Here is a 17350-nt window from a genome sequence, read left to right as displayed (position 1 = left end):
TAATAAAAATATACTGGTTGAATTGCATTTCACACACTATTACAGTACACTGTTATAGAAGAAATTCTTGTCTACATTGTAAATTTCTTCGATTCATTCCAAGTAAGGAGATGTCACCATCATTTGTTGCAAGTTGCTCTACTGGATATAACAATAAATACATATATAGGCTTTACTAGATTTTTGCATGAAAAGTAGACACATGAAGTAACAGATCAATTTTAAATAATAAAATTTTAATCATATCATTACTATTACACATTAAATTAACATAGATGACTGTGACAGAGGGCAAAAGGCAACCAACTGCAGCAATGATGAGAACGTGAAGTGTTTTTCTTTTCTTCTTCTTTTTTTTTTTTTTTGTTTAGAATCTCTGTTGTCGTTACAGTTAGAGATACAGATACACAGTTGGCGAGTAAACACAAGTTCACTTAGAGTCACCACATCTAACATGACACAGACAACTTTATGAAAATGTACATGTGGACATTTTTAAACCCATTATTAAATTTAGCATAAAAAATGACAAAACATGTTTTCTTCATTCAAGTTTATATACCACTAAAATACTTTGTTCACTACCTCTAAGATTTAATCCTGAATGAAATTATTTATGAGCTGTCAATGCTAAAATGTTAAAAACAAATTGTGCAGAACCACCACGTCAAAGATTCTTTAAAAATACTTTAATTCACTTTATAATGCACGGTTCAGACTATTGAACTATTTGTAATTCCTTTCTGATGTTAAAGATACTAGCATTTAATTGAATTTTCTAAATTTTATGTTCTATGCATAATTTTTTTTTCAAAATTTTCTTACTTTTTACTGAGAAGTGAAAGAATTTTTATACTTATCAGTTCATTTGTGCTCATAAACTTAGTAATGTATCATTTACTGAAGTAAACAAATACAGATATTAACAGATTAAACATTGCTTAAAACTTCATACGAAAATCTACAGATGTCTATAGCTGATTAAGATAACTCAGATCAAATGACATTTACTGAGACAGACATCAATAAAATGTAATAAGAAAAAAATACATTTCAAATGAAATAAAATTTAATAATTTATTCTGAAAATCATTAGAGGTGGAGGAATGGAATTTTCCATATTTAAATTTCATTAATTCAATAAATTCATATATTTTGGGGAAGCTAAAACTTAAAAACTGGGAGAGTTGGCAGCTATTCATATTTGAATCCAATAATTTGTCCTGAATAATATTTGCCTTGTTCATGAAATTGCCATGTTTATATTTATCAAAATAAAATACCTTTCACTGATGTAGCTATAATTTGCAAAACACTCCATCCTTTATCTAGAGGATCAACTAAATGCAATGCTTGAACCAACTTTATTAAATGACTGAACCTTTCAGTAATAACGGTAGATCTAAAAGCAGGTACTACATTTTCATCTGGTTTAATCCATGAATAGCCTAAAAAATAAAATAATAAAAAAAATCATAAAAAACATATGCAGATTGTTTTTTTGAAAACATCTAAATAAATTTTTAAATAGTATAAATCTGAAGCTTTTAAAGTTAACAAAATGTCTACATAGGGTAGAGAATTCTCATAAATTTATAAATTTTAGAAAAAAATATTTAAGTTTTTCTCTTATACACTTTAGGTTATGATTTTATATGGTACTTTTTATGATTAGTACGCAATTTTTTCAAAATATGTAAGGTCTATCTATATACAGGGATACATAGAAACAAGAACTTACTTTGTTTTATTTGAGAAACATTTTAAAGTTCTACATATGACAGCAAACCTATGAAGAGTATTATGTAAGTAACTTAGATTAAATAAAAGTAGCAATTATTTGGTGCGATATTCACCACTGGATGAATGTCTTGATCTCATATATCTCATTAAAACCAGAAAAATTGTATTACACTTAGTGAGAAAATATTTTATCAGTGTAGTTTTTATATTACATCTATTATTGCCCAACTAATATTCTAAAATATATATATATAAAAATTCTGTTACTTGTGTTAGAACTTTTCATAGGATAGAGGGCGCTGTTGCGCCAAAGGAATTCTGTTTTTTTTTTTTTTTCCTACATTATGTAACTGTGGTTCGCCATTGCGATGTATGTGTATTGCTGTGATATATATTGGTGCTTTCATTAAATATAAATGAAAGATATCGTCATGAAATTTTTTGTATCCAAATCAAGATCAAATTTACCACTGATGCAAACTTGTTTAAACAAAATATAGTTCGAACAAGAATAGTCAAGTTATTACTAGCCTGCCGAACGACGCATTAGAATCGTTATTCGCTTCGTAACATGTGGTGCTGTCGCCGGGAATTATCGTAATGGTGAGGTGAGTAAATAGTTTTGTTGAAAATTTGGTTGAATAGAATATTTTGTAATTGTTGAAGTGGTAAAGTTATTTGATGTTGTTGATCTTGTTTGGTAAAAATTTACAACTTTAGGTTTCGCATTTACTGAATATTTGCATTGGTATTTGAAAATAAGAAAATGTTGTGCTTTCTTATAATTAGAATTTGTTGTTAATGCTTGAAGTGTGATTTGTTGTTAAAAATTACAGTTTGTTTTCTTAGAATTCTAGAATTAGAATTTATTGTTAAAGTATTTGAGGGGTAAAATTTGTTGCTAGAAACTGTGAAAATGGCTAAATTGTTAAAGCTTCGAACTAAGCGTGACACACATCGTGAACAAACTTTAAAGTTAGTAGAAAAAATAAACATATATTTGAATGAATCAGATATTGATATAGATGTATGTGATTCATATTTAGAACAGTTGAATAGTAAAATTGAAATTATTAACATACTAAATAGTGACATTGATGAATTGTTGAAAGAAGAACAAGAAATTAAGGATGAAATTAACACAATAGATGAATATAACGAAAAAATAATACCAGTTAAAGTAAAGTTGCAAAACAAAATTAAATCAATTGGAAAAGTTCCATATCAGTCAGGTGAACAAACAGTAAATCCAGAAAATGTTCACGTAGAAAATAAAAATTTGCATTTAGAAAACAGAACTAAACTTCCTAAACTTTCGCTTCCTCGATTCTATGGTGAGCCTTCAGAATATTTAGATTTTTGGAATCAGTTTGAGAATTCTGTACATAATAATTCTAATTTAACTGAGGTTGACAAATTTTGCTATTTAAAGTCGTTATTAGGTGGTAAAGCCCTAGCTAGCATCAAAGGATTCTCAATTACTCCAGAGAATTATAAACAGGCTGTTAAATTGATTTCTGAAACATTTGGCCAAAGAGACATTTTAATAAATGCTCAAATTTATTAAATCTGGCACCTGTAAAAAATGCTTCTAACATTCAGGCCCTTCGTAACCTTTATTTTGAAGCCCAAACTCAAATTAGATGTTTAGAGGAATTAAATGTCAAATCGGAAACATACACAACAATACTGACTAACATAATACTAAAAAATCTGCCAGGAGAATTGACTCTTGAATTTTCTAAGCAAAATATAAATAATTGTCATGATTAACAGGAATTGATGAAGTTTTTACACAATGCTATTAGTGCAAGAGAAAAGGCATTCCGTATTAATTCTAATAATGTATCTTCATACAATAATTTTCATTCTAACCAACACAAACAAAACAATTTTCGAAATCAGAAATGAAACTTCCCTCCGAGTCGCAATAATCAACACGCGTCAGTAACAGAATTTATGGCGAAAACTTCCGAAGTTTGTTTATTCTGTGGTCAAGGTCACTGTAAGACTGAATGTGAGAACATGACTGTGCAACAAAAAAGGGATAAATTAATTAAGGAAAGGAGATGTCTGTTATGTTGTAACACAAACTGTTTTGTGAAAAAATGTAATGCTAAACAGTGTTCATTCTGCTTTGGTAGACACACCAAAGCTATTTGTTTTAAATTTGAAAATTCTAGCAAGTGTAAATCTAATTCAAAACCGGAAGAAGAAAAACCAAAGGAATTGGAAATTCAGCCTACTATTTCGAATTCAGTTGTAAATGATAGGAATGTGATTTTATTGCAGTGTGTTAGGACAGAAATTGTTGGTCGTAAATCGTCAGGTACAGTTATTGCAATGTTTGATAACGGTAGTGAGAAGAGTTTTATTAAAAGAAACGTATCTATGAAGTTGGGATTAAAATGTCTAGGGTCAGAAACATTAAAGATTTATTCATTTGGAGCAAAGGATCCTAGGTTGCAAACATGTTGCAGAGTTGAAGTGAGATTGCGAAATATTTTAGATGGAAATGAAGTCGTAATACAGGCGTTGGAAACAGATGAAATTTCGAGGGCGGCGATTAATTTGCCGAATGAGCGTACAAGAACTGAAATGGAAGCCAAGGGATTAACTTTAACGTGGGGTTATAATCAAGCGTCAGATGATAATGAAATTTCCTTGTTAATAGGTATAGATTTTTATTGGAAGTTGACAAAAGGTTTTGAAAGGTTAAATACATCTTTGGTAGCTGTAAACACAGAACTTGGATGGTCCTTGCAGGGAAATTGTGGTGATATGAGTAAAATGGCTGCTGTAAACTTAGTTTTAGGTGATCAAAGCACTGTATCAGCTGAACTCACGCGTTTCTGGGAACTGGAAAGTTTAGGTATTGAAAAGAAGGAAGAGGAGTGTTTGACTTTAGTGGAACAGGAGATACTTGATGAATTTAATAATTCTGTTGGGTTCGTAGATGGAAGATATTGTGTAAAGTTGCCGTGGAAACCAGGTATGCAGGAGAAATTAGCAAATAATAGAGAAGTGGCTCGGAAACGTTTCGATGGTCTGGTTAGGAGATTTAGAAATGATACAGCTTTTTATGAGGATTACAAAAAGGTCATTGATGATTATCGTAAGGAAGGTATCATTGAGAATTCGTCATCAGATATTGAAGTGTCATATTCTGAGCAGTCATTCTACTTACCCCACCATGCTGTCATTCGCGAGGACAAATCTACTAGTCGATTTCGAATCGTGTTTGATGGTTCTTCTCATGAAGGAGGACAACTTTCAATTAATGACTGTTTATTTACAGGACTGAACTTGTATCCAAATCTATTTGAAATGATTTTAAAGTTTCGACAAAATACAATCGCCTTCACAGCGGATATAAAGCAAGCGTATCTACAAATTTTGATCGATCCTAGTGATAGAAAATTTACTAGATTCTTCTGGACTGATGATATCGGTTTTAATTCATATCAAAAAATGAACTTTAGTAGAGTTTTATTTGGACTAAAACCAAGTCCATATTTGTTAGCTGCAACTCTGAAATATCATTTTGATAAATGTAAAGAAGAATTTCCTGATACTTGCAAATTACTGTCAGAATGGTTTTATGTCGACGATTTGATTGGAGGAGAAGAAGACTTGCAAGCGGCTTTGAAAATTACGACTGAAAGTGTAGAAATTCTCAAAAGATGTGGCATGATATTACGAAAATGGAAAACCAATTCCATGGAACTGCGTAAGCTGTGGAAAGATGACGAGTTCGACATCGATGAGGAAAAGAGCTCAAGTACGGGACTTGACTCACCATCCAAGGTGTTGGGTCTAGTTTGGGATCCAGATGCAGACAGTATATCTTTTAACGTAAAAGAATTATCAAAGTTTGTCAAGAACGGAACTGCTTCGAAAAGGTTTATCCTTCGAGTAGTGGGTCGTATTTATGATCCTATCGGATTTCTTGGGCCTTTCATCATAAAGCTGAAGTGCATTCTACAGGAACTGTGGAGTCATGACATAGACTGGGATGATAAACTTCCATCGTCACTGGATCACAAGTGGCAGTTGTGGTGCAGTGAAATCGAACACTTAGAAGATCTCCAAATTCCTAGATGTTATTTTTCAAATTTGAACTGTAAATTTATTTCATTTGAAATTCATTCTTTTTCAGATTCATCTCTTTTAGCCTATGGAACTGTATTGTATTTAAGAGCTATATCTGAATATGGGAGGATAAGTATCAGTTTTATTTGTTCTAAAAGTCGTGTAGCTCCTCTGAAAGGTCTTACATTACCAAGACTGGAATTAATGGGAGCTTTATTGTCCGCAAGATTTGTCCATCAAGTAAGTAAATGTCTTAAATTTAATACTTCTACTTATTTTTGGACCAACTCGATGATTACATTATGTTGGATTAAGGGACAAGCTAGTAAATACAAAACTTTCGTAAAAAATAGAATAGAAGAAATTCAATCTTTATCAGATACCAATAATTGGGCTCATTGCCCTGGTAAGGATAACCCTGCAGATATCTTGTCCAGGGGAATTTCTGCAGCAAATTTAGCTACAAACCATCTTTGGTGGCACGGTCCACCGTGGCTAAGCCAATCACCTGAATACTGGCCTACTGAAAGAGAGAACTTAAAATCTACAGACGTAGACTTAGAGCTAAAAAGAGAATTTGAAAGTACAGTGCAAAATAACTGTTTGGTAGAAAATTCGAAATTTATTTTAGATTTAAGGAAATATAGTTGTTTGTTAAAAGTACTAAGAGTAACTGCACTAGTTAAACGGTTTGTTAATAAACTTCAAAAACGACAAACGATTGCACGTCCCCTCACAGCAGAAGAACTTCAAAATGCTGAAATAGACTGGATAAAACATGAGCAAAACATAGAGTTCAACTTAGAATTGCAGAACCTTAAAAATGGTAAATCGATTCCTAAAAACTCTCCACTTTCGAATTTAGCCCCATTTCTCGACAGTTGTGGTGTATTGCGCATAAAAGGAAGGTTAGAACAAGGAGCGTTTACAAAGGATGAAGCTCATCCTATACTTCTTCCTAAGCAGTCTAAATTTACAGAGTTAATTATTATTCGAGAACATAATAAAATTTTTCATGGTGGAGTTACATTTACGCTAGCCAAAATTAGGTCTAGATTTTGGATTCCACGAGGTAGACAAATTATAAAAAGAGTATTAGGTAACTGACTAATTTGTCGAAAGTATAAGTTGAAACCAGCTAAACAAATAACTAGTCAACTACCTAAATGTAGAATTACTGAAAACCCTCCTTTTACTATAACTGGCATAGATTTCACTGGCCCAGTTTTAATAAAATCAGGAAAGGATATGCCTCAAAAGGCTTACATAACATTATTTACATGCAGTGTTACTAGAGCTGTGCACATAGAATTAATCACAAATATGTCAACAAAAAATTTTATTTTGTCATTAAGGAGACTTTTAGCTAGGAGAGGAAATTGTAAAGTTATCATTTCCGACAATGCTAAGAGCTTTAGAGCCACTAATGAAATTCTTAAAGAATTAGCAAAAATTATAATAGATTCAAAATTGAAAGATTTCATATCAATAAACGGCATAACTTGGCAATATATTGCGCCTTGGTGGGGTGGTTTTTATGAAAGGCTTATGAAAAGTATCAAAGATCCTTTGAGAAAGGTTCTCGGAAGGGCACTTCTTAACTTTGAGGAAATGATGACTATTCTATCAGAAATTGAGTTAGTTTTAAATCATAGAGCTCTTACTTATGTCCATAATGAAATAAAAGAGCCAGAAGCTCTTACACCTGCCCATTTCTTGTTTCCAGGGCAAGAAAATATTTCTTATCCTGTACATTTCGCCGACCTTTTCAGGAATGAACCATTGAACAGGCAGACTTTGACTAGGAGAAAACTGTATCAAACTAATCTTTTGAAACAAATTTGGAAAAAGTGGAAGGAGAATTATCTCCTTGAATTACGGTCTGTGCATACTTTTCTAAATCCATCTCCTGAAAGGAATCTTAAAAAGGGTGAGGTTGTATTGCTGGAGGGGTCGACGAAATCAAAATTTTTATGGCCTATTGGAATTATAGAAGAAGTTTATAAAGGTAGGGATGGGTATGTGCGTTCATGTTTGATTCGTACTTCTCAAGGACTTTATCGAAGACCCGTCCAATTAATCTATCCTTTTGAAGTTTAAAGTTATATATATATGTTTGTTTCATGTATTGTATTTGATTTGCAATGTAGTTTTCAGTATTAATTCGTGCATATTGATTTTTGATTATATCTAAATATATTAGTGATATGTAAATTTAATGTGCTCTTAAAAGAGCACAGGTGGGGTGTGTTAGAACTTTTCATAGGATAGAGGGCGCTGTTGCGCCAAAGGAATTCTGTTTTTTTTTTTTCTACATTATGTAACTGTGGTTCGCCATTGCGATGTATGTGTATTGCTGTGATATATATTGGTGCTTTCATTAAATATAAATGAAAGATATCGTCATGAAATTTTTTGTATCCAAATCAAGATCAAATTTACCACTGATGCAAACTCGTTTAAACAAAATATAGTTCGAACAAGAATAGTCAAGTTATTACTAGCCTGTCGAACGACACATTAGAATCGTTATTCGCTTCGTAACAACTTGCACTTCTAATCAAGAAATTTCCCACTTCATGCATTCTTTTTCACTTTGATTCTTTTTAATATGATTCCAAACTTTATTGTTTAAAGCAGCCAAAAATATTTCAGATATTTCAGCAATGAATGACCTTCACTAACTATTTGCGGCAGACTACACAAAGATAATCTCACGTTGATGGTCCCCCACAGGTCTCAGTATTCGAGCGATTATGAGGCGACAGGCTCCGACATTGCAGAAGTAGTAATTTGTTCAGCTACGGCTCCATTCAGTCCTTGATCTTCGTGCTTGTAGGTCGCTTGTCATGAACGAGCCATCCGAGATGGATAAGTCTAACGGTGTGGACGATGGTGATGACAATGATATGGATGAGAGTGTGCCTAATACTGCTATTCTTTGCAAAAGCTGTGTTGGACTGCCCACACCTGCTATTAATATGAATAATGGATTAAATACGGATATGAACAGTAATAATTCTGAATTGGAAATTACGCGTCAGAAACTCCAAAATCTGGATACTGAGATCGAGACCATGAGAGCCACCGTTCGGAATTACTAGGCGAGACCATGCTGTTATGGATAATGACACAATTACTGCTCCTTTGATAAAGATAATTCAGCAAATGAAGACACAAGCTGAGGAAATTAGGGGTAAGTACAATTTTTCTAGCATTTCAGATAATAGTAACCAGATTAATAAGTTAGATTCTAGAAATAAACATAAGTTTAACTAGAATGCAAATAATGTTGATAATGATGGTTTCAAGCTTGCTACTAAAACTGCTAAGCAATAGAAAGTTGATAAAATTAACATGAAAATTCCTACTGCTAATAAATTTAATGTTCTAAGCAATGATACGAATGTGGTTCCCCCAGACAATCAGGCTGTGCAGCAGCAGACGACTGTTAGCCAACCAGCTGTTCCCCCCATTATGGTAAATCCCAGTGACAATACGCATGAGAAGTTTCTGCAAAAATTATCAAAAAGTACTAAGGCTAAATTCCTACGTAAAGCTAACAGAGAGCTGTTGAAAATTTTACCGTACACTCCTGAAGACCACCGCGTACTGAGCGCATTATTCCAAAGTAAAAAGATTGAACACTATGTAATCAATGCCAAATATGAACGACCCATTAAAGTAGTTATAACAGGACCTGGAATGACGACTAATAAGCAAAACATAGTGAATGCTTTGACCGAAAAAGGTTTCTCGATTGCTAAAATTACTCAGCTTACAAGACGTAAGACCAGAGCCCCAATATTCATAGTTGAGATGGTGAAAAATGAAAATGGCAAAAATATATACCATGTGAAAGACTTATTGCTATTTTCTGTAGACATTGAAAAGTTTGTGTCAAAAAATCAGGTGCTCTAGTGTTACAATTGTCAACGCTGGCACCACTCATTTGAAAACTGCTTTTTCACGCCTTGCCGTGTGAAACGTTCTGAATAACATAAAACTGGATTGCCCGATGAAAGGAAGAATTGCTGATCCAAGGTGTGGCAACTGTAATGGAAATCACACAGCCTCCTACGGGGGTTGTAGTAAATTCTCTAAAAAAAAACCAACCATGAATAGAAAAGATGATACTGTTAAAAACGGAATTTCATACACCCAAATAGCTAAAAGACAGTTAGAGCACCCTAACTTTAAACTGTTCGAAAGAACCCGCCATGTCGTCTTCTGATGCACTAAATGTGCAGGAAATTGAAAATATATCTCAAATTAATACTCAGAATAACAGTCCATCTAATGCTCAGACCAGTAATAATGGCAATTCTAACAAAAATGCTAATAGAAAAACTGCTATGCAAAATAATACTGACAAAAGTCAAGGTTTCTGAATTTGCTAATTTTATTAAGCATATATCTAATTTAAATAACATTTTTGAAATCCAAAATATTTCTGTTATGGTTTGGTTTAGTTTGGTTTATTTAATCATGGCAAATCACTCTAGGGCTATTTGCCTAAGGGGAGGGATGCCTTCGTGGAGGTCTTTCTAAGGCAAACTGGCTTGTATACACATTACACATGGTGAAAACCATGGAAACGCCCAGGCAGCCAGCCCGTTTGTGGGATTCAAACCTTGGACCGAACTACCAGTGTTCAGCGACTTTACCGCTCGGGCGCTGGTGGGCATATTTCTGTTATGAATAATGTATTTAAAAAATATATGCCTAAGCATAATGCTTTTTAGTATGGACAAAATGTTTCTATTTTTTGTGAATTCTAAGTGAAAGTACTAATAATGTATCTGAATAATAGTAATCAATCTTTAACAATTGTTACATGAAACACAAATGGATTGCTCCCTAAAGCCTACGAGCTCAAAAAGTTCATGCACGAATTCTGTTTTGACATGTTACTCATTCAGGAACATATGCTTGGTCCCCACAACACATTCAGAGCCTGTAACTATGTTACCCACAGATGGGATCGACCGACAGCCGGGAGATATGCTCTCCAAGTAAATTCACGAGGAGTACTACTCATTTTAATCAAGCGCTCCATTTCTCATCATATCGCACAATTGCCACAGCTTTTAGGCATAGAAGCCTTAGCTATAACACTCACTCCAAACACATCAAGACCAATCACTATTATCTCCACCTATTTCCCTATGCACATGCCTGCAAATTCTGTAAAGACAGATTTGCAAACTTTATTAATAAATACAACCGAGTCATTATAGGTGGAGATTTTAATGCACACAAGTGGAACTGCTGGGATATTCTTCAACACAGACGTATTATACACATATTTGCCCATTAACCTAGCACTCCCAGTTAAACCAACACTCTGTGGTATTGATAGACCATCTACAATTGATTTCTTCATTCTAAAGTATACTACCAATCCTGACTACATTGAAAGTTTGTCACAGTTATCGTCAGATCATAACCCAGTCATAATGGAAATCAAAAACAATACCTACAGTACATCACACAGAAGAACCCTTATTATGAATTGCGCAGGATATGCCAAACTCTTAAGTAACACTCAGTACACGCTCAGTACAATACAGATAAGAGATGAGTTAGACGCTTTCACAAAAAATTTCACTGAAGAATAGCACAGTGCATTAATGAAAAATAGTAAAGAGACGAGAGAAGAAAAAGATTTAAAAATAGTGTCATCAGAGAGCTAATAAGGGAAAGAAATCATACAAGAAAACAATGGCAAAAATCCAGATGCCTGGCTGATAAATCTCTCATGAATAAACTTAATCAAGATGTGAGGACTCTTATAAAAAAACATGCACAACTCGACTGGGCCAGATACTTAGAATCGCTTTCAGCAGATGCTCTGTTTGGAATGCGGTTTCTAAGTTTAAAAGATGCAACACAAATATTCCACCCATTAACGGTCCTTCTGGGATTGCCTACACTGATTTTGAGAAAGCCGAGTCTATCGCAGATTTATACTTCTCAATTTCGTACACACAACATTCATCACGTACAAACAGAACACGTAGTGTCTTCCCTCATTACCCAATTCCACTCAAGAACAAACACTAACAACACACCCTTAATCATGCCATCGGAAGTTAGTAGTTATATCAAGAAGAGGAAAAATAGAAAACCCCCTGGATTGGACGTCAGCAATAAAGTGATCAAAGAAATGGGTCCAAAGATGCTGCGCAAATTCACAAAGTTAATAAATGCAATGATGAAAATTCAAAATTTTCTAACCTATTGGAAAACAGCAGTGACTGCACCAATACTAAAGCCAGGAAAAGATCCTTCCAGTGCCACCTCATACAGATCGATTAACCTGCTTTCTACCTTCAGCAAGATCGCCAAAGCTGTGATATTAAAACGAATCCAAGACTTCATTGGAGATAATATTATTCTGATTCCCCAATAATATGGATTTCGGTAGACACACTCAACGATGCATCAACTGTATTGGGTTACAGAGTTAATTGCTGATGGGCTTAAAAACAGACATATAACTGGCGCCCTCTCTCTTGACATTTCAAAAGCTTTCGACTGTGTATAGCTACAGGGTCTCACATACAAATTAATCACTCTGGATTTCTCAGATTACATCATAAACCTCATTAATTCCTACCTGTACGATAGATACTTTGTCGTTCGTTATAAACAAGCTTACTCCACATGCAGAGAAACCCTTGCAGGCTTGCCTCACGGGAGCTTACTCTCACCCACCATTTTTTCAATTTATATGAATGACATTCTACACAACCCTCCACCAAAACGCGTCAATGGCCGCAGTTGTACAAGCATTACAAGAACACATCCACGCACTAGAGTCCTGGATAGTCAAGTGGAAAATAAAAACCAAAAAATCAATATTGATCTGAATACAACTCTGAAACTGTACGATCAAAATATCTCCTGGACCAAGCAAGTCAAATACCTTGGTGTCATTTTAGACCAAAAACTCACTTAGGCTCCACACGTTACATATATTCTAAACAAATGCAATGATCTGATGGGCCAATGATACTGTCCCAAATTTTGTACATAGATATGTAAAATTGTTGCACTTCTTTTGTATAATGTAACATGAAAATCTGGAGAAGCGAAGCTAGCCGGAAAATGAGGAATACAGGGGTAAGTATGCTTAACATTAAGTAAATGGCTATCTCATTAATTTGGTGAGAAATCCCCAAAAGTTGCCAAACTTGCTGAAATTTTATAACGGCCTCTTAATTGAGTAAATGCAATTGATTTCATGTGTAACTGTATTTGAGCCTCATATGGCTTCCAGTAATTTTGAGAAGCAGAAACTACTAAAAATATCTTCGCGGTTAAGTGAAAACTATGTAAGGCTGGAAAGAGCATGTGCCTTTGGTTGTTGCCATTTGTGAGCTGTTCAGAGTGACTTTGGAGTACTGAAAGCTTCGCCTTTTAGATGTGCTTTGCTTGCGTTGTGTTTAACGTTCTTAGTAGTTTTGAGGTGTAACTACTAAATGTACTCTGTGATACTGTGAACACCTGTATGGTTATTTCTGTGGTAAGTTCCAGAACTCTGAAGTGTTTCTTTTGATAAAATAAATTTTATCATCCTATCATCGGACCATCGTGCATTCAATCTGTTACAAACCTGTACGCATGTAACAATACTGTTCCTCCTCTGATATTGTTCCAACTGTAATGAATCAGAGGAAGTAAAATACAACTGAAAAATTAAGAGGGTGTGATTAATTGTGCCTGCAAATTGTTTTAGACAAGAATACTCTTAAAGAATGCCTTACACTCTCAACTTGAGAGACTCTTGCTGCTAGCAAGATCTTCACATAATGAGGACAACAACCTACATTGTTTCTATACCTTCAATGCTGTTACATATTGTATTAGAATATCTCATAGATTTATATTAATTGCACTTTTGTTCTGTATGCAGTAAGTAATATGCAATGTTAACAAATGCAACCAAGACCAGTTACTACATGGATCAGTGCCATACTGTTAACATCCATTCTATTCCTCAACTGCATACTCAATTTTTTTTTTCTTTCTAATATTAATTTAAAATTAGTTTCACTGCTGCTCGTTTTGTTTTTCAAAATTGTCGAATTTAAAGATTTTTTAATTTAATAAGTAGTACGTCGAACAAAGAACGAAAATTTTCAACCTTGGAAGACCAGACAAAATTACTTAACTAAATTCTTCAAAAGGACTAAACTTGGAGAAAGGGAGAGAGGCTAAAAAAACTGGTTTGGAACCATCCAATCTTCAAATTATTCTGAAAAATAAAGAAATTGTTGAAGCTTAAAAAATGACGAGTGTGAAGACACTTTACAAAAATAATTTACAGAAGCTGACAATTAAGACAAAAACATTAACAGCAAAAGTTTAAAATATAATGAAAATGGATAGTAGTGGTTTGGAACCATCCAATCTTCAAATTATTCTGAAAAATAAAGAAATTGTTGAACCTTATTGCAGAACCTTAAAAATGATGAGTGTGAAGATACTTTACAAACACAATTTAAAAGAAGCTGACAATTAAGACAAAAACAGTAAGAGCAAAATTTAAAAACATAATGAAAATGGATATTAGTGATTTCTCACAGTGCATTAGACAGATATATTACTTTAACATAAGACACGACGTTGCATACACTGCAACGCCAGGCAATTCAAAATATGTAGATACATTAACTATAAGAGACGGGAAGTTTTTACAAGAATGGGTAAAATGATAAAACTGATCTGTACAAAAATGTTTTCTATTCTAATAATAACCAGTAATAATATTTTAACATCAGAAACACAAAGCTGATCATATGTTGGAAAAGATACGACACAAAATCATTAAGATGCCAAATATTCCACACTGTTTTAAAATTGTTTGAAGGTCATACAATTGCTTTTATGAAAGTCAAGAAAGAATTTTTAGAAAATTTCTGCTCTCAACCCAAAGTTTAAAATATTGTTATGAAATGTCCAGGCACGGTAAGATGGCTTCCCCACAAAGCAAGTTTAGGGTTGCCATAAAATGGCAAGGGAAGGCAAGTTTGCCACATATGCATAGACTCCAACCTTCAGCAAACCTTGTCAGTAGTCAACGCGCGAACGACATTTTTACAACTTTGAAAATGTGCGCGTAGCGTATGTTGTAATTAACCATTCATTAATTTTAAATTAATAATTAATTGTAATCAATTTTATTACATTTAAAATCCATATACATATAAAACTGAATAATTAAAAATATACCTTGTAAATTATATGCACATTTAATTAGAAATTTTCTTTTAACTCCTCAAGCATTCACTAATAAAAAGTACTTCAAATCACTACTAATCATAGAAAAAATCAGAAGCTATAAATCATATCTTTATTCTGGATATGATTTCTACAGGGAAATAAAATTTAAATAACCAAGAATGATACATATAAGTATTAAACAAAATACGCATAATTTATGAATGCAAAGATTTATATGTAGCATGCTTAGCAAGCTTAAGTTCTGATTTTGAGAATGTTTTTTTATAACACAGTTCTTCATTTGCCTGCATATTTATTTTTTCAATCAAAACTGCTTCAAGAGTTTTAAGACCTAAATTTGGTCGAAATTCCGTCTGATTTTTTTTAACAATAGAAAAAATTCTTTCGCAAGCTGCATTTGAATGAGGTATTATTAAGACAGCAAGCATTACAGAAGGCAATACTTTGTATTTAATACACCCATTCATATTTTTTAATTTGGCAATTTCTCCCCATGCTATATCAATACGCAAATCTACAATTTCTTTCAAATCATCTACTTTATACATGGAAAATTCAATTTCTACTTGATTAAGACATTTTTCATCAATAATGGATGGAAAAGTATTCATCAAGTAAAGAACAGATGAAAATGAGACTTCAGTTCTCAAGTTGATGTCAGCAACTTCAGCATGTTTTAGAAATGGATCACTCAGTGGAAATTTATCAATTATATATGAACATGCAGTTACAAAAATAGCTCGCGCAGAATTGAAAAATGATTTCACTTCACTTTCATTCAACTTGGCATTTTTTAAATATAGTCTTGTTTCCGCACCAATCACTAAATTTTCATTTTCTTTTTGTTTACTATACTTCTGAAATGGAATAGACGTTAGAGTAACATCTTCATTTTCTTTAGAAATTACTGATGGTTTTACGAATCTAACAAATAAATTCATTAAAAGTTCAAAAAGTTCTCAATTTATGTATATAAGGAGCTTGTTGTTGCAAATTAATATTTACTGTTATAAACAAAGGCAAAGTATTTTTCAAAAATAACAAGTACAATTTGGTGGTCGGTGACTGTAAAATTTTTTTAATGTATTGCAATCTCTTTCCTTCATTCTCACTGTTATCTGGTTTATCTCCAAAAAAATTTATCACAGCATCCCACTGTACCAAAATCCTTGTTATAGATTCTAAAAGAGACAACCATCTCGTACTGCAATATTTCAAAATTTTATGAGATTTTGCATTCTGTCCCAAAATTTGTTGAGGAACTTTGAAGCTATGCTTCCGTTTCGAACTTTTCTCCAAGTAAAAATATATATCTATTATCAACATTTCAATTTCTGAGCCAATTAATTTTTCAGTAGCTTTTTTTGCAGCTATATGCAAGAGGTGGCACGGACAACCTTGGGTGATTATACTTGGTTGATGCATTTTGATAAATGATGCTACACCTTTAAACTTTCCAATCATATTACTAGCATTATCTGAAGAAAATGATAAGCAATTTTTCCATTCTAAACCTTTGTTTTTAAAGTTTTCATTTATACAATTAAAAATACCTTCTCCTGTATTATTCGTGCATTCTAAAATAGAAATCAATGAAGTAATTATCACTCCCTTTTCTTTACTGTAGTATGTTATAACCAATGGGTACAGTTTGTTATCACTGTTATCATTACTTCCATCAGTACTTAGAGAAAATGATGTACTGCACACTGATTTTATAATATCAGCAACAGTATTTTCTGCAAGCGTTTTCACAATAGCAGCAGTTTTGGTATGACCGCAGCTTAATTTTTTTGCTATGGCAGAATCCGGAAACATTGCTTTGAAAAGCTCTTTGGAATGATCCGAAACAGAAAGCGGTAGATTATGTTCAATTAAAAAACGAACAAAATAGCATTCGGCTTTTACAGGATCTGTTTCATCATCTTTTATTAAGAAATTTGTTATTTCTTTAGATTTTACGGTGCCAAGTTCTATATGCTTTTGAGAAAACACATGCCGTTTACAGTCATCTTTTCCGCCATGAGCAACTGAGAAGTCTTTGTTGCATACACTGCAGTGTGCGTGATTCACAGAAATTTCGGACGCTTTAATGCATGGAAATTCTGAAGAATATGAATCTTTAAACTTCTGCTTTGATAATTTTGGCTTCTTCGTTCGAGGCAGCATTATGATTAAAAATCTTTTACCTGATTCACAGTTCACAAGACACACGCTAAGCTCTCGCCGTAAACTACACAATGCAGCCGAATGCAGCCTAAAC

General features: G+C 33.3%; 1 protein-coding gene across 5 annotated transcripts in view; it reads right to left on the bottom strand.

Moving 5' to 3' along the window:
* The window catches only part of LOC118189582 (uncharacterized), a 160238-nt gene that overhangs the window by 83226 nt on the left and 59662 nt on the right, over positions 1-17350 (bottom strand). For all 5 annotated transcript variants that reach the window (XM_085825592.1, XM_085825594.1, XM_085825591.1 and 2 more), the window contains one exon: positions 1284-1448. In XM_085825592.1, coding sequence (XP_085681718.1) covers positions 1284-1448 — 165 coding nt within the window. The remainder of the gene's footprint in view (positions 1-1283; positions 1449-17350) is intronic.

The sequence above is a fragment of the Stegodyphus dumicola genome, chromosome 10 (genome assembly GCF_044657685.1).
Source record: "Stegodyphus dumicola isolate Sdum_Otavi_A_Nest chromosome 10, ASM4465768v1".
NCBI lineage: Eukaryota > Metazoa > Arthropoda > Arachnida > Araneae > Eresidae > Stegodyphus > Stegodyphus dumicola.
The sequence above is the reverse complement of the archived record's forward strand: the minus strand, read 5'-3'. Positions and strand labels throughout refer to the sequence as shown.